General features: G+C 39.9%; 1 protein-coding gene across 4 annotated transcripts in view; it reads left to right on the plus strand.

Annotated features, from left to right (window-relative positions):
• Usp37 (ubiquitin specific peptidase 37) overlaps nt 1-17,460 on the plus strand; it is a 65,429-nt gene extending 47,969 nt beyond the window's left edge. For all 4 annotated transcript variants that reach the window (XM_038340547.1, XM_038340550.1, XM_038340549.1 and 1 more), the window contains 8 exons: nt 8-149; nt 1,829-2,084; nt 3,184-3,350; nt 4,756-4,816; nt 10,897-11,012; nt 14,653-14,722; nt 15,961-16,099; nt 16,552-17,460. In XM_038340547.1, coding sequence (XP_038196475.1) covers nt 8-149; nt 1,829-2,084; nt 3,184-3,350; nt 4,756-4,816; nt 10,897-11,012; nt 14,653-14,722; nt 15,961-16,099; nt 16,552-16,639 — 1,039 coding nt within the window. In that variant the 3' untranslated portion in view covers nt 16,640-17,460. The remainder of the gene's footprint in view (nt 1-7; nt 150-1,828; nt 2,085-3,183; nt 3,351-4,755; nt 4,817-10,896; nt 11,013-14,652; nt 14,723-15,960; nt 16,100-16,551) is intronic.
• Nucleotides 17,461-17,889: the final 429 nt, after the last annotated feature.

A 17,889-nucleotide genomic window follows, 5' to 3' on the forward strand; every position in this document is an offset into this window, starting at 1 on the left:
ATTACAGGAAATTCACCTTCAAATCCAAAAGCTCCTTCACTTCATGCCTTGATTCTGACAGTGAGGATGAACTAAAACGCTCTGTGGCCCTCAGCCAGAGGCTCTGTGATGTGCCAGGCAGTGAACAGCAGCAGGAAGATGTGGAAAAAGTAAGTAATGGTTCATCAGAATATCTGACAGTATTCTGTTTAGTTTAGCTGTCCAAACAAATGCCTCAGAAAATTAAAGAAATTCACAACATAGATCTCAAAATTAATGTCTTTGTTTGAGACACTGGTTTTAGAGAGTGCTTTTTCTAGATAAACAAAGAAAAAAACAAAACCCAACGGTCTTGTCTGAGCAGAATGGTATAGGTTTATTGTCCCAGCACAGAAGAAACAGGCAGAATTCTAGGTTCAAGGCCAGCCTGGTCTACATAGCAAGACACTGTCTCCAAAAAAAGTAGTCTGTTTTAAAAAGAAATGAATGTTACTGGGGATTTGGCCTAGTGATGAAGTACTTGGCTAGCATGTGTGAGGTTCTGGCTTCAATCCCCAGCTCCTCGTGCAAGGGGGTGCAAGAGCTACTTACACATTCTAAGTTTCCTCTCTTTGCTTATGGGATACTATTGTTTATAGGAGAAAATCATAGTAAGTATTTTATATCAACAGAGCAACTGGGTAATTTCATTTGTTAAATAACAGTGATGAAGACACAGGTACATCTATTACAATCCTCAATATTTAATACTTCAAAAAAGTAAGCTTTTCCAGGTGCTTGCATCATTCTATAGAGCTATAGTAGTTACTTATCTTACAGTAAAGCTGAAGGAAGTTTGTGGTTGCTTCCCATAAATATGAAAGAAAGCCGGGAATTCTCCTAGAATAAAAGTTACTCAGAAAATATATTTTTACTTACAGAATCTTATGTGACCTTTACTTTTCTCATTTAAGATTAGACAACATTTCTAGGTGATGTATGCCTTTAATCCCAGTACTCAGGAGACAGAAGCTGGTGGATGTCTATGAATCTGGTCACATGGTAATGTAGTTCCAGGACCAGGAAGGTCCACTATATTAAGTTCCAGGCAAGTCAGGGCTGTATAATCATACTCTGCCTCAATAAAAAAAAAAAAAAGGACTAGCCAGCATTTAAAATCAAATATGAACAAAATGTTTATAGTATACTTGATATATATCTGAACCAAAATTCTTAAGACTTATTATCTCTGACTAATCTTTTTTTTTTTTTAAAGACAGAATCTCATGTTCTAGCTCAGGCTGGCCTAGAACTTAGAGCAGTTTTCTTGCCTCTGCCTCCTAACTATTAGGGTTACAAGGCTGCACCACCATACCCATTGGCTTACTGTTTTGAGTAATTTACTTTAGCAGTGTTTATCTTCCAAATTTTTAGAGAAGGTGGTATGCTTTGTGCCTGTCATAATCAAGAAACACTGTTAGGCTTGGAGTTGTAGCTCAGTTGGTAAAATGCTTGCCTAGCATGCAAAATCTGTGGATGTGAGCGCCAGCACAAAATAAACCAGGTGTGGTAACACACAAATTTAATTCCACATTCTTATTTTTTAATTATGTGGGGGAAGTGGAGGTTTGTTCTTGAAAGCCAGAGAGAGCCAGGCTTGGGACCTGAGAATAGAACTTGATCTGCTGCAAGAGTATTATGTGCTCCTGACTGCTGAGCCATCTTCCAGCCTCCAAATTCCCACTTTAAACTCTGGGGTATATTAGATAAAGTGTTCAACATTAGCTGTATTAATTGACATCCAAATTGGTACACATTAGCTATATTAATAGATACTTTGGCTTCTTGTAAAAGCAGTTCTCTTCTTCAGGATTCAAAATTGTGCAGATTAGAACCTGGGAAGTCCGAATTGGAGAACTCAGGATTTGACAGAATGAGTGAGGAAGAGGTGCTGGCAGCTGTGTTAGAAATAAGTAGGAGAGAAGCTTTGCCCGTGCTCTGCCATGAAGATGACGATAAGCCAACCAGCAGCCCTGACACTGGATTTGCAGAAGATGATGTTCAAGAAATGCCTGAAAATTCAGATGCTATGGAGGCTGAGAAACCCAGAACCGTCGCTGAGCCAGGTAGGTTTCATCAAGATAAGTGTCTGTTATACAAAATGTTATTCTAGAACCTTTATTGATATGTGTCTTCTAAATAGTGCAAGCCCTCAGGTTTGTAAATGGAAGCCATAGCAGGATTTCTAGATTTGTAAAGTCAGAGCCTCTTCAATTTTGAATTATTTTATATGGAAGTAAAATAATAATTAGTTCGTCCTCAGTTTAACAAGAAACCAAAATCTGATGGGGTTCTTTATCCCTCTTAGTGCAAGTATCCTTTATGTATCCCCTGTTGTTATTAGTCACTGGTTAATAAATATCACTTGTTCATAATAATCCTTTGTTTTCAGAACTATTACTGTGGATCAGTGCTTCTAAATCAAGGTCTTTCTCCCCTGCCCTGGAATATTGGACAGTGTCTTTCATTTTTGATTGTCAGTAGTAGAGAGAAGTGGGGTTAAGGATTTAGCTCAGTGACAGCAAATACAAGACCCTGGGTTCAGTCCTCAGCTTGGAGGGGTGGGGACAAAAACTAAGGTAACAAGTAGAAAAAGCTACAGACTTCTGGCATCAGCACTCCCATTTCCATAATTGAGAGGGATCTTTAATTCCTGTCAGGTGACTCAGTTAAAGCTCTCCTGTCCCTGGTAGAGTCTGGGGAATCCTGCTAATATTCACAGCATACACTCCTCTCCATTTCTCCCTCCCCAAAGGCCTTACTTGTATCCCAGTCAAATTATTAATGGTGCTGAACCTGAGAAATTCCAGTATAGATGTGGGAAGATAAAATTGTTGGTCCCAAAAGGTTGTAAGCAAGGGCTGGGAGTGTTCCTTGTTTAGTAACAGGCATGCCTACCATGCACAAAGCCCTGAGTTTGATCCCCAGCACCTCATAAAACCAAGCATGATGGTGCATACCAGTAATTCAAGCAAGGAGATGGAAGTGGAAGGTCAAGGTCAAGGTCATCCTCAGCTACTTAGCAAGTTCTAGGCCTTAGACCCTAAACCTAAAGTGTTGGGCAAGAGCGGGCAAATTACTCTGTTAACAGTAGGTGTCACTAAAGTTCACAAAAATTCAGGGTTTGTTTTTTTTTTCCCCCAAAATAATATTCTGATTCTTTAGAGCCTGCTAGTTTTTCTGAGATAACGAAAGACTGTGACGAGAATAAAGAAAACAAAACTCCAAAAGGCTCTCAGGGAGAGGTTGACTGGCTCCAGCAGTATGACATAGAGCGTGAAAGAGAAGAGCAGGAACTGCAGCAAGCACTGGCTCAGAGCCTTCAAGAACAAGTAAGACACTCTGTCACTGCCTTCTCCATTCTTCCCAGACAGCAAGTCACAGTCACTAAAATGTGATAAGCATTTACTGTGTGTCAGGCATTGCTCCTGGCTGTTTATGTGCAGTTAGTTATTGAGGGGGAAAGAAAAGCTGTTTGGGCTTGCTTTAGGCTTGAATGAACAGTTAAACTAGTAAATTTTTATTATCAAAATATTATTAGTCATGCTATATGCTGTAGTTGATTGCATGTTAAGCAAAATGACATGTTAAAGGTTGTTCCATGTTAGCTTTATTCTGCAAGCTGTCAGCACATCCCTCAGCATGATTTTATGAGATATATCAAGGCAGTATACTTTCTTGGTTATTTTCTTACAATATATCTTCTATAAATTATTTGATAACAAATTTCTCAGAAATATCTAAAATCTATCAGCTCATTATATAGCAAGTCTGTACACAAGTGTTTGTTGTAGTACTGGGGATCAGACATAACATTGGCTACTCTACGTTATATCCCTAGTTCTTAATTTTTACTTTAAAGATTTACTTTATTTTATGTGAGTGCACATTTTGTCTGCATGTATATGTGAACCATGTGACTGTCTAATGCCCACAGAGGCCAGAAAGCATCAGGTTCTCTGTGACTGGAAATTACAGATAGTTGTAAGCCAACATGTGGGTGCTGGGAATTGAAGCTGTGTTTCTGCAAGAGCAGAAAGTACTCTTGACCACTGAGCCATCTCTCTGAACCCCCAATTTTTACTTTTTGTTGGTTGGTTGGTTGGTTGGTTGGTTGGTTGGTTGGTTGGTTGGTTGGTTTTTTGAGATAGGGTTTCTTTGTTTAACAGCCCAGGCTGACCTAGATCTCACTTTGTAGACCAGGCTGGCCTTGAGCTCACAGAGATCCTCCTGCCTCTGCCTCCCAGGTGCTGAAATTAAAGGCGGGTGCCACCATCGCCAGACTCGATTTTTACTTCTTTATATTAGTTGATTTGACCTGTTGTATCATCTAAGATACTTGACTTACAGGTGCTATTTTCACGGCTGTCTGATCTAAGATAATCCAGATCATGCTAATGAAAGTATCATGAGACTGGAAATGTACAGCACCAGTAAAGCACTTGCCTGGCATTATGCATGGTCCTGGTTCCATCCCTCTCACTGAAAAACAAGCAAAAGTTAGTAAGACTCCCTAGAATGAATGCTTGGTTTTGGTTTGGTTTGGTTTTTTAAGAGGCCAGTTTTGAAAAAGAAACAAGCTTCCACTCCATCTTTCTCATAGATTGTAGTTCAAATCTCTGTAAAGCTAGAGAAAGCATGGTAAGCAAATGCTCCCAGAGAAATTTATTTTCCCTTAATCAGTTGTGTCTAAGGAGTACCCCTTTAAATACTTTAGTTTTGTTCTTTTCTCTTTAGGAGGCTTGGGAACAGAAAGAAGATGATGACCTCAAAAGGGCTACAGAGTTAAGTCTTCAAGGTATGGAGATTATTTTAATTACATTTTTAAATGGAAAAGTATATTAATACAAAGAAGACATTTTAAATGTATTTTTTTTTAGACAAAGTCTCATTAGCCTAAGCTGTCTTTGGAACTCTCTCAGTAGCCAAGGATGGCATTGAACTCCTCCTGATCCTCTGCCTTCTGAATGGTGAGGTTACAGGTATACAACACCAACTGGTTTATGCAATAGTGGGGATCACATGCAAGGCCTTATGTGTGCTGAACACTCAGTCAACTGAGCTATATCCCTAGCCTTAAAGTGTTTTAGCTTCTTTGTTTCTTTGTTTTAATATAATAATAAATTTGAACACCTCCCAGGTATAGAGAAAGAGTCTTAGAAGTTACATATGTATCTCTTTTCTCTCTCAGAGAAAGTCAGTTATACTTCCTTTAGCTTTATTTTTGTTTATTTACATTATACAATATATTATGTGTCATATATTAATTTGCATGTGATATATTGTATATAATAAAATATGGTTATATGTTATACTATGTTTCTATTATACTAATATGAAATGAGTGTGTGTGTATTTTTATAACTGGGGCTAAAGAGATAACTCAGTGATTAAGAGAAAGAACCAGTTGCTCTTCCAGAGATCCCAGGTTTGATTCCCAGCACCCATATAATATCTTACAACCATCTGTTATTCCAGTTCCACAGAAAATAACGCCCCTTCTCACCTCCTTGGAACCAGACATGCACATAGTATACATAAATAAATGCAGACAAAAGACCCATATAACAAGTAAAAAAAGTATATACTTATTTTTAAGTTATTTTATTATTGTCCATATCTGTATCAGAATAATGTTTAATCTTTGTTTTAATCTAAAACAGCAAGACAAAATACTTAATCAAAGATTTATAGTGACATTTCTAAGATTTCTACAAAAATATATGGCTTCAGGGCTGGAGAGATGGCTCAGTGGTTAAGAGCATTGCCTGCCCTTCCAAAGGTCCTGAGTTCAATTCCCAGCAACCACATGGTGGCTCACAGCCATCTGTAATGAGGTCTGGTGCCCTCTTCTGGCCTACAGATATACACACAGACAGAATATTGTATACATGATAAATAAATAAATATTTTTAAAAAAATACCAATACATGTAAAAAAATATATATGGCTTCAGTTTTCTAGTTGATTTTCCAACTGTTCATTCTCAGGGAGTCAGTTGACAGAGCTAGGAATGAGGACTCAGTTGCAGAAGATTCACACACAGGGGTTGGAGGGACAAAACAAGGATAGTTCCGTGAGTAAGACAACTTGGTGCATAAGCATATAGACTTGAGTTTGGATCCCTGAACCCAAGTTAAAAAAAAAAAAATCCAGGCCTTCTCACAAGTGCTTGTAATCCTAGTACCATCGGGTGGGGAGGAGAGATGCAAACTGGACTGACTGGAGCTTGCTGCCAGCCTGCCTCGAGTCGGTGAGGGAGACCTATCTCACGGGAATAAGGTGCAGAATGATAGAGTCAGATACATACACAAACATACAGCAGAATTAATATGTGAGCTAAGTACTGGACATTCACAGAGCTCTGACTAGCTCTTCAGCTGTTATTTCTAAAATGCCTTTGGTTTTCCTCCTATTCTTGGAAATAGAACGCTTGGGTAGTATGAAGTGAGTGTTCCTGGCTGATCTGAAAAGCAGAATCCAGAAGAGAGAGTAAAAATTTTGCCAACACTATAGTTAGGATAAAGGCATAGACAGTAAGCTAGGTTTCTCAGGCATTTGCTCTTCAGGACAAGCTGGGTATGGGTATCCACACCTATAATCCCAGCCCTTGGGAGATGGAGCCAGGAAGATGCCAAAATTGGGGGTTAATCGTGGGTTCCATAGATAATTTGAGACTAGTCTGACCTATATGAGAACCTGTCTCAAGAAAATAAAAGTAATACATTGATGATGTGATGGCTCTCTCAGGTTACATTACCACAATCTGGACTGCCTGCCTTCTAACCATGTACAGATTCTGTGAGATCTCCCAGCTACCACCTTCTTCCCAAAAGTCTCCCTATCTATTTTCTTTTTTGAGATAAGGTATCATATAGCACAACTGGCCTTAAACTCTTAACTCTCCTGCCTCCCCATCCCAAATGCTGGAATTACATGCATATAGCACCATGGCCTACTCTCTTTTCTGTCTTTGAAACTTTTGTTATCCAGGAGCTAGGCTAGCCCATTCCTCACCTCTTCTACGTCTGGGTGTTTTCATCATTTCCTGTGCTGTCTGGAAGCTCTCCAGCCTTTTCTGACTCCAAACTTCTGAGTTTTTGTCTGTCATGTCTGTTTGACTGTCGAGATGTTTTGTGCTCCTTTATGCCTTATTTTCACTTGTTTCACTGAAGTACTGTCTGAACTGTGAGGCCACACACAGTTAATTGGCTTGGTGGTTTCTCTCCTGAATAGACCTCTTTGCTTTAGATTGGTATCTAGTATGTTTGGTCTGTATAGTCCTTGTTAAAAGCTTGTTCATATATCTACTAATTATTACTGTTAGTTCATAATGAAAACAAGGAAGCTAAAGTGATGATTGGAACCTGTGAGCACATGAATAGGTCAAATTTAAACCATTTTTAAGTCTGACTCTAACCCAGACTAGCCTTGAGCTCACAGTTATCAACACGTGTCACTATCCCAAGTACTGGAATTACAGGTGTGAACCACTGCTGCAACTTTGAGCTCTCATGAGTATTAAAGTTCCTGAAGAATTTCAAATCTCTTACCTTTGTTCTAAAGAGTTCTAAGAGCCAAATATAGTAACAGAGCTGGAGGTGTGAGTCACTTGCATCATTCAGTACGCAAACTAGCATCTGTCATGAATGACCTCATATCTCTTAAACTAGAGACTGTTTAGTCTCTTCAAAGAATAGAGGTCTAAAATTCTGTCACTGTTTAGCACTGTTTAGTTGGGGTAAATGGTATGTTTTCTTCCATTTTTTTTTCTATTCTTGGGTGTTCCTGTCTTAAATATTCTTGAGCTATGGTTTTTAATTTGTCATAAACAAAGAACTGTTTAGAGATAGAGTCTCATTATATAGCCCTGACTGGCCTGAAACTGTAGAACAGTTTGGCCTTGAACTCACAAAGCTCTGTCTGCCTCTGCCTCCTACGTGCTGAAGTTAGAGGCCTGCCTAGTTTGCTCTTTTTTGTGGGGTATAAGTGAACTTGGGTTATCTGTATAATTATGTATTATTTCTTATGGTTAGATACCTTTAAGTGTAAATGAAAGTTTTGCCCCCCCCTATACACACACACACACACACACACACACACACACTATGTGTGTGCCTGTGGAGGTCAGAAAAACTAGAATTATTGACTATTGTGAGTTGCCATGTGGGTGCTGGAAATTGAACCTGGGTCCTCTGCAAGTGCTCTCGAAAAATAGGCCATCTCTCCAGCCTCAAGATACCTTTATCATATAAATGTATTTCAAAGAAATGTCTTGCTTGCTTGAGAACCTGAGTTTAATCCCCAGCACCTACCTAAAAAGCAAGGTGTGGTGATACATACTTGTTTTAATATATTCTTAGTAATTCCTTGATAATTTTATGCATTCGTACAATGTATCTTAATCATATTCATATTCCAACCCTCCTCTTTATTCTCCCCAGATCTACCATGTCCCTACAGCACCCACCCCAACTTCATATTTTTCTATATAACCATTCAAGTCCAAATTTCTACCTTTATATTACTGAGTGTAAGATCATCCACTAGAATATGATCAACATACCAGAGACCATACTCTTCAAGAAAACTGACTCCCTCCCCAAGAAGCCATAAACTTTTCATAAATCCTCTTTTAGAAGTGGTGCCTCATAAGCCCCTTCCCCTTGTGATAATTACTTTTCTGTGGTTGTGATAAAATACCATCACCAAGGCTACTTATAGAAGAAAATATTTAGTTTGGATAAGTGTAGCTAGAGGCTGCTTGTTCGTTTCCCAGCCACCCAGACCCGAAATAATCACACAGAAACTGTATTAATTGCAACACTGCATGGCCAATGACTAGCATATTCCTAGCTAGCTCTTACATCTTAAATTAGCCCATTTCTATCAATCAGTGCATCACCACATGGTTGTAGCCTCCTTCAGCAACTACATGACTTCTCTTTTTTACTCCACCTACTCTCTCCTCCTCTATCTGCTTGGAATCTCTGCCTTGCCCTATTCTGCTCTGCAATAGGCCCAAATCAGCTTAGTATCCAGTGGTATTCACCGCATACAGAGGGGAATCCTACGTCAGCTGAGCATTTCAGAGTGTTAGAATCCATGGTGGTGGGGCAAAGACACGGCAGCAGGGCCAGTTGAGATCTCACATCGTGAGCCACAAACATGAGGCAGAGAGCAAGCAATACACTGGGAATGTCACCTCAAAACCAACCCCTAGTGACACATCTCCTCCAAAAGGCCAACCCTCCTAATCCTTCCCATATAGTTTCACCAACTAGGGACCAAGTATTTAAACACATGAGCCTGTGTATGGCTGTCATTCTCACTTAAACCACCACGTCACTCCATGCTAAGTTGTTGATTGACTTAATCTTGGGCAAACAATCATAGCTATGGTGAATTCCTAAGTAGAGCAGCCTGACATGTCCAAAGATAACTATTTCACTCCAGTCTTCCTGACCTTTGACTCTTAGTCTTTCCATCCCTTTTTCTGTGGTGGTCCCTGAGCCTTGGGAGCAGGTGGTATGTTATAGATGTCCAGTTTGTGGCTGAACAATCCACAGACTCTTTGACTGGTTGTGAGTTTCTATGTTAACCACTGTCTACTGCACACAGAAAGTTCTCTGATGAGGATTGATAGCTACACTAACTAAAGAGCACACAATTTTAGAGGACAGTTTGATACTATGTCCATTTAGCAAAATAATAGTAAGTTTACCCCCTGGGTCGATAAGCTCCCCAGCCATTGGTTCTTGATCAGATTTATAGTCCCTGGTATGAGTTTCCTAGGTCTTAAAGCAGTCAAAAAGCAGATGCCACCTTACCATTCATGCCACTATTGCACCCATTGGCATGGCTTGCATGTCAGTTGTTACTATAGGTCTCAGTTCACAGCCGGGTAAAACTGTGACGTCTGTTCGTCTGTTTTTTCCCTCAGCAGCCTCTGCTAAGCTAGATAAAGCCTACTTGTAATCACAGCGCCAGAGAGGTACAAAAAGTCTTACCAGAGCCTGTGAGAGACCTAGTCTTAAAAATCTAGGTAGAGGGATTGGAGGAATGGCTAAATGGTTAAGAACACTGCTATTCTTCCAGAAGACCCAGGTTCAATTACCAGCACTCACGTAGCAGTTTACAACCATGTGTGACTCTAATTCCAGGAGATCAGTCACTTTCTTCTGGTGTCTGAGGGCACTAGGCATGCATGTGGTACACAGATAATACATATAGACAAAATACCCATGCATATAAAAGCTAATTTTTTTTTTAAGCCAGGCAGTGGTGGCAACATCTTTATTCCCAGCACTGGAGAGGCAGAGGCAGATAACATCTCTGTGAGTTCAAGGCTAGCCTCGTCTACAAGAGCTAGTTCCAGGACAGACTTCAGAGCTACAGAGAAACCCTGTCTTGGGGGGGGGGGGGTGTTAATTTAAAAGGGGAGGGTGGAGAGTAGAAGGCTTCTAAGGAACAACCCTAGAAATTTACCTCTATACCTACATACACATGCATACTCAACTGAACGTGCATGGACATACAGAAAACAGGACACTTTCATAGATGCCTACGTGTACAGTTACTTCCTTAAGGTGCCTGTTAATTGGAACCCTGTTAATAAAATATTTTATGTCTTAGGATGATCAAATGAGTACTTCAAACTGGGTGTTTGGTTTGTTTTGGTTTGGGTCTTTTGAGATATGTTTTTGTTTGATAGTCCATAGTGCCATCAGCCTAGCTATCTTTGTACTTCCATCTCTCTGGTGTTAGGATTACAGGTGGGCGTCCTTATATCTAGCTCTATCTTGAGCTATTTTATCTTCTCAGTCATCTTATGTCTATTGTGAGAACTTTTACCAGGCCCATCTTTCTGTTCTTCAGAGTTGAACAACCCTTTTCTGGATTCCCTGTGCTCAGATGAAGACTCTGGAAATGAGGATATTTTTGATATGGAATACACAGAAGCTGAAGCCGAGGAACTGAAAAGAAATGCTGAGGTATGGCTGCTGAGCCTGCAGTGTTCCTTCTGCTCCTTGTCTTTAGAGACCCTCAGTATAGCACAGCTTCAGTTCTGCCCCTCGGCTGCTGTCGGGGCACCTTCATTTTCTCTTTCCTATCTTTTGTTCTTCATCTCTTATTTCTTTCTTTTTGTTTGTTTGCTTTGTTTTTTCAAGACAGTCTCTCTGTGCAGCCTTGGCTGTCCTGGAACTCGCTCTGTAGACCAGGCTGGCCTTGAATTTATAGAGATCCACCTGTCTTTGCCTCCGGAGTGCTGGGATTAAAGGCATGTGCTACCACTGCCCAGTTTCTTCATTTATTTCAAATAAAACAGAAATACATTCTGATTGTTCTTGTTAGATAACAATATATATGTCCATATAAATAAAGACAAATACATTAAATTATCTTTAGTTCTACCAAGTAACTAATATCTTTATATTTACTGAAAACCATTGTTGATTCTGTAACAGTGAACACATTGGTATCATTTTCTTCTCTCTCCCTCTCCCTCTCCCTCTCCTTACCTCCCTTCCTTACTCCCTCCCTCCTTGAGTTTTCAAAACAGGGTTTCTCTTTGTAGCCCTGGCTGTCCTGGAACTCACTCTGTAGACCACACTGACTTCAAACTTAGAGATCCCTTTGCCTCTGCTTCTTGAGTGCTGGAATTAAAGGCGTGTGCCACCACAATGTCTGACATCCTTCTCTTTTCTTTTTTTTATATTTATTTATTTATTATGTATACAGTATTCTGCATGTATGCCTGCACGCCAGAAGAGGGCTCCAGACCCCATTACAGATGGTTGTGAGCCACCATGTGGTTGCCGGGAATTGAACTCAGGACCTTTGGAAGAGCAGGCAATGCTCTTAACCTCTGAGCCATCTCTCCAGCCCCCCTTCTCTTTTCTTAAATAATTGCTTCTCCAAAAAAAAAAAAATATTACTTGGGATTCTATTCTTTTAGCACACAACTATTATTAGAAACTATTAATGTATTATTTTGTCATTCCCACCTTCACATGTGCTTTAAAATGCTATAACCTAACCAGGCAGTGGTTATTACCTAAGGAGAGTTTTTATTCTGCTTGCTAAGACTGTTAGCTGGACATAGTGGCTTATGCCTATACGCTCAGGACGTGGGGGCTGAGACAAGAAGAGTTCAAGGACAGCATACACTACAGAGTAACAAAAGAAAAAAAGATTACTTACAAGTTTTTTGTTTAATTTCATTTTTTAAATGAAGTCTCCTTTAGCTCAGACTGACCAGGAACCAGCTTTGTAACCAAGAGTGACCTGATCCTATCATGTGTCCCTCCCAAGTGTTGGAATTTTGTTTTTTGAGACAGGGTCTTGCTGTGTAGTCAAGCTAACCTAGAATTCAGACCCTTCCGCTGAGTACTGGGGTTACAGTGATGCTTCCTCATACAACTTCAGTTTTTAGTGTAATAAATGATGTGTTCAGCAGCTGTGATTATAGAGTTCTCCACATTTTGAATTTCCTACTTAAACTTCCTAAGGTAAACTACTTCATCAAAATGCTAATGGTTTTTTATTTACTTATTTCTATATTCCTTCTTTGGGTTTGATTTTATTATAAAGTATACATATGAATATTACATTTTATTTTTTATTAGCTATTTTAATGTAGTATTTAAAATATAGAAATCTATCCATAACTACTGCAGTAACACAGCAGCTTTGCTTTTCATTCTCTTGTTTAGTGAGTAACTGATCATAACTGTTTCTGTAGGGCTGTAGTTATTATGTGTGCTCATGTGGATCTGAAAAACAAGCTAAGATGTGTAGTGATGAGACGAGCAGGCCTGCTTTTCGTCCCACCTGGCTTCCACACGGCTAGCTTTACACCCGAAATAACAACACACAAATTGTATTCATTTAAACACTGCTGGCCCATTAGCTCTAGCCTCTTACTGGCTAACTCTCACATCTTGCTTAACCCATTTCTAATAATCTGTGTAGCACCACAAGGTGGTGGCTTACCGGGAAAAATTCAGCATGTCTGACCTGGTGGCTGGCTTCATGGCGACTGTCTCACTGCCTTCTTCTTCCCAGCATTCTATTCTGTCTTCCCCGCCTACTTATGTGCTGACCTACCAGGCCAAGCAGTTTTCTTTATTACTTAACCAATGAAAGCAACAGATAGATAGAAGACCCACCTACATCAAAGATGGGTGGTGGTGGCACATGCCTTTAATCCCAGCACTGGGAGGCTGAGGCAGGCAGATCTCTGTGAGTTCAAGGCCAGCCTGGTGTTCAAAAACTGGTTTTAGGATTGCTACACAGAGAAACCCTTGCTATAGCATTTCATTTGCATTTTAATAAATAAAGCTTGACTGAAGATCAGAGAATAAAACAGCCCCGTTGTTCAGCCTTACAGACCAGGCTGTGATAACACACACCCTTAATCCCAGTAGTCACATAAATTGCCATAGAAACCAGGCCATGCGTGCTTTAAGTCCCAGCTCTAGAGAGCATTATAAAATGGGAGGAGATAGCTCTCACAGTCTCATTCTGAGATTCCTGGAGGCAGGATCACCATTGCAGACTGAGGTAAGGTGAGAGCCAGTGGCTGACTGCTTTGCTTTTCTCTGACCTTCAGGTTGAATCCCAGTTTTTCTCTCTGAGTTTTTTTATTGATCATGCTTCTAACCTGTCTCAAAAAAAAAAAAAAAAGAAAAAGAAAAACAAGCTAGTATGTTGCTAATGGATATAATTTTTCTAATTTTCTATAAAGCTAAATAATATATATTATTACTCTACTGCTAATCAGTCAACTTTTACTGGATATATTTTAACATCACAGTGAATATATATGTTATTTATATTTATATATTTGTTTGTTTGTTTGTTTTCTTTTGTTTCTCAAGACAGAGTTTCTTTGTGTAGCTTTGGAGCCTGTCCTGGAACTAGCTCTTGTACACCAGGCTGGCCTCGAACTCACAGAAATCGCCTGCCTCTGCCTCCTGAGTGTTGGAGTTAAGGTATGCGCCACCACTGCCCGACTGTAAAGTATACTTTTTTTAAGACTTATTTTTTAAAATATTTATTATGTATACAATATTCTGTCTGTGTGTAAGCCTGAAGGCCAGAAGAGGGCACCAGACCCCATCTGTAGATGGTTGTGAGCCACCATGTGCTTGCTGGGAATTGAACTCAGGACCTTTGGAAGGGCAGGCAATGCTCTTAACCTCTGAGCCATCTCTCCAGCCCCCTTTAAGACTTATTTTTGTGTTGTGTGTGCATGTCTGTGTTCGTGAAGGCCAGAAGAGGGCTTCAGACCCCCTGGAGCTAGAATTTTATAGACAGTTGTGATGCCTATGTAGGTGCTGGGAACTGAAGTTGGTTCCTCTGTAAGTATTAAGAAGTGCTCTTGACTGCTGACCCATCTCTCTAGTCCTACGTTTATTCCTTTCTTTTAAATTATTTTCGTAGGATAGTTCCTGGAGATAAGAGTTTATACATGAAAACATGCATAAGACTTATAAGCAGTGTGACCACTAAGGTTTGTTACTGACTCGTACCACACTGTGCACTGAAGATTCTGTCACCTTTGACTAATAAATTTAATTGAGCATTTACTTCTATTCAAATGAAGAGCTATGCACACTTGTGTTTCAGACAGGAGCTCTTCCCCATTCCTACCGGCTCATCAGTGTCGTCAGTCACATCGGGAGCACCTCTTCCTCAGGTAACCATCCGCTCTCAGCATCTGTCAACAAAGTAGCTGCCATTTGCCCTTCTGTTACTATTTGTCTATCTTCGTTAGGTGTAGGTTGACTACATTAAGAAAACCTTAAGAGGCTAGGGATGTAATTGATAAAGTGCTTGCCTCCTAGGTCTTATCCCCACCACTGCATAAACTGGACAGTGAGGTGCACATCTGTGATCCCAGCATTCATGGAGTAGAGGTAGAAAAATCAGGAATTCAGAGCCAGTCTGGGCTACATGAGACTCAATCTAGAAAAAGATTAAAAAACAACACAACAGCAAAACTTTAAAATTCTCCCTTTAATAAACACTATCTGTGAATTATACAAGTCAGGGTAACTGTTTTCATAAATGATGAACATTCCTCTGAGCAAATACATTTATTAAAAAGTTGTCTTGAGGGCTGGAGAGATGGCTCAGAGGTTAAGAGCATTGCCTGCTCTTCCAAAGGTCCTGAGTTTGATTCCCAGCAACCACATGGTGGCTCACAACCATCTCTAATGGGGTCTGGTGCCCTCTTCTGGCGTGCAGGCATACACACAGACAGAATATTGTATACATAATAAATAAATAAATAAATAAATAAATAAATATTTAAAAAAAAAAAAAGTTGTCTTGGCCTGGGAAAATGATCAGTGGATAAAGTACTTGCCCTCTAAGCATGAGGACTAGAATTTTATTCCAGCACTTCCATAAGAATCCAGTGACCTGTCTGGAATCCAGCCTCAAAGGAGATCATAGAGATCCACAGGGAAACCAGCTAGCTAAGTCAGTGAAAGCTCGTGGTTCAGTAAGACTGGACCCAGCCACAGTAAATAAAGTGGGAAGTGATTGAAGAAGATACATGCATGCCATACACGCAAAAAAATAAAGTAAAAAGTTATTTCTCTCAGTTTGGTACATTTCTGTAATGTGCCAGACACTGAGAGGTAGAAGCAGCATGGTAGAAAAAACTCGAGACTTTGTAAACTACATAGCTAAGTTCAAGGTTAGGCGAGCTCCCAAAGAGACCCTGTCCTCAAGTGACAAAGAACTGAAATGCAGCTCTGTTGCAAAGTACCACACACAAAGTTCTCTGTCCATAGTTTTCAGATGAATTTTACAAAGAAATATTACTGAGGCAGAGAATAATGAGGGTTTCTCTTAAGCTTCTTTCTGATAGCCAAGAAAAATGTGTTATGTTTTAGAAAACTTAATTTCAGATTTTATCTGTTTCAGGTCATTACATTAGTGATGTATATGACATTAAGAAACAGGCATGGTTCACATACAATGATCTGGAGGTCTCTAAAATCCAAGAGTCCTCTGTGCAGAGTGACCGAGATCGGAGCGGCTACATCTTCTTCTACATGCACAAGTAAGAAACTAGCCCGCCAGGTAGTTACCACCAGCTGAAGTTACCCAGACTTTCTTGGGAACAAGATAATGAATTCCATCACTTTATTATAATTCCATATTTCCTCTGTTAACTCCACATTATCATCTTACAGAAATATCTGGGAATTACGCTTAGGGCACTTTGTTCTGTGGTAGAACCTGTCTTATCATGGGTTGGTCTTCTGGTTATCAGTGAGGTCTGCTCATGTGAAGGGAACTGCAAAACATTTTTATAAAGCTAACTGCTGTCGCTTCCTTGTTCTCAGAATTAGCTTCTAGGGTTATGATGCTCAAACAAGTAAATGGTTAATTTAGTGAAATTAGGTGCCATGTGGGATGCAAGTTTTATCAGTATCTGTTTCCTGTCTGTACCCCCCCCCCATCCCCTTGCCTCTTCTCATTGAATTCTGTTTATTTTTTGTTTGTTTTAAGGGAGATCTTTGATGAGTTGCTGGAGACAGAAAAAAACTCTCAGGCACTTAGCATGGAAGTGGGGAAAACTACCCTTCAGACCTCATGAGGAGCAAAGGGCTGGCAACATGAACTGCAGTTTTCTCACTGCCACCCACCTCACCTTTCCTCTGCCCGAAGAGAATTTGGAATTCTACTTGATTCAGGAGCAACAAACAGCTCAGGGCCAAACCAAAAGACAAAATTCCATCATGTGCAACAACGCTCCATTCTGTTTTATGGAAACCTTGGTCTCATCTATAGCTGATTAGCCTTTTTCTCCTACAAGAGTGACGCTTCCTTTTGTCTTAAGAATACATGTTGTAAATACATATATGTACATACCCACACAATTTATGGAATGACTGGAGCCTTAAAGCACTAGAATGAGCCACCACGAGTAGTATGTCTGCTCACAATGAATGCCACAGCTGTTTGGAGGAAAGCGGGAAGTGTGGAGATGCACATATCGTTTGGCTTGAACTTTTGCGTTTTGAGTGACTTCACTCAAGTCCAACCTTTCGTGTTTCTTATGAGTACAGTTCACAGGAAAGCCCGTTACACTAACAATAGTTTGTTCTCCCTGGAAGAGGCATTTCTGTAGCCTGATTTGAGTTTTATTTTTCCTTTGATTTTATGACTCTTATGCTGTTTACATACAGTTTCCAAAAACAAAAAATGGATTGTTGGTGCTTTGGAATGTTATAGTCCCACACTTGCTATTTATTATGCACTTGACGTTTTTTCTCAGAGATGCCACTACACAGTGTGTTCATTATACTCTTTCCATATTGTTGTGGTGGTAAAGCTAGAAGCTTATATTTTCTTCTGTATCATTTTCCCATGGAGCAGGCATGATCCCAATGGATTAAAACCTCAGTTATAAAAGGTTCAAAGACCAGTATTGTTGCACTAGGAGGGGGTGGGGGGAGCTTTGTTTGTCCCGGCTGCCTGGCTAGCTTACACCTGAAATAATCACATAGAAACTGTATTCATTTAAATTTAAGTACTGCCTGGCCCATTAGCTCTAACTTCTTATTGGCTAACTCTTACATACTTACATGTATGGCTTACCAGCAAGATTCTAACCAGCATCCGTCTCAGGCAGGAGAACCATGGCATCTGACACTCTGCCCTTCTTTCTAGCATTCAGTTCTGTCTATTCCGCCTACCTAAGTTCTGCCGTATCAGAAGGCCAAGGCAGTTTCTTTATTTAACCAGTGAAAGCAACACATAAACAGAAGGACCTCCTACACTATTTCACCTTTTCTGTTTAAACAAAAAAAAGCTTTCACTTTAACATAGTAAAATTACATATAA

The sequence above is a fragment of the Arvicola amphibius genome, chromosome 8, assembly GCF_903992535.2.
Source record: "Arvicola amphibius chromosome 8, mArvAmp1.2, whole genome shotgun sequence".
Classification (NCBI taxonomy): Eukaryota; Metazoa; Chordata; class Mammalia; order Rodentia; family Cricetidae; genus Arvicola; species Arvicola amphibius.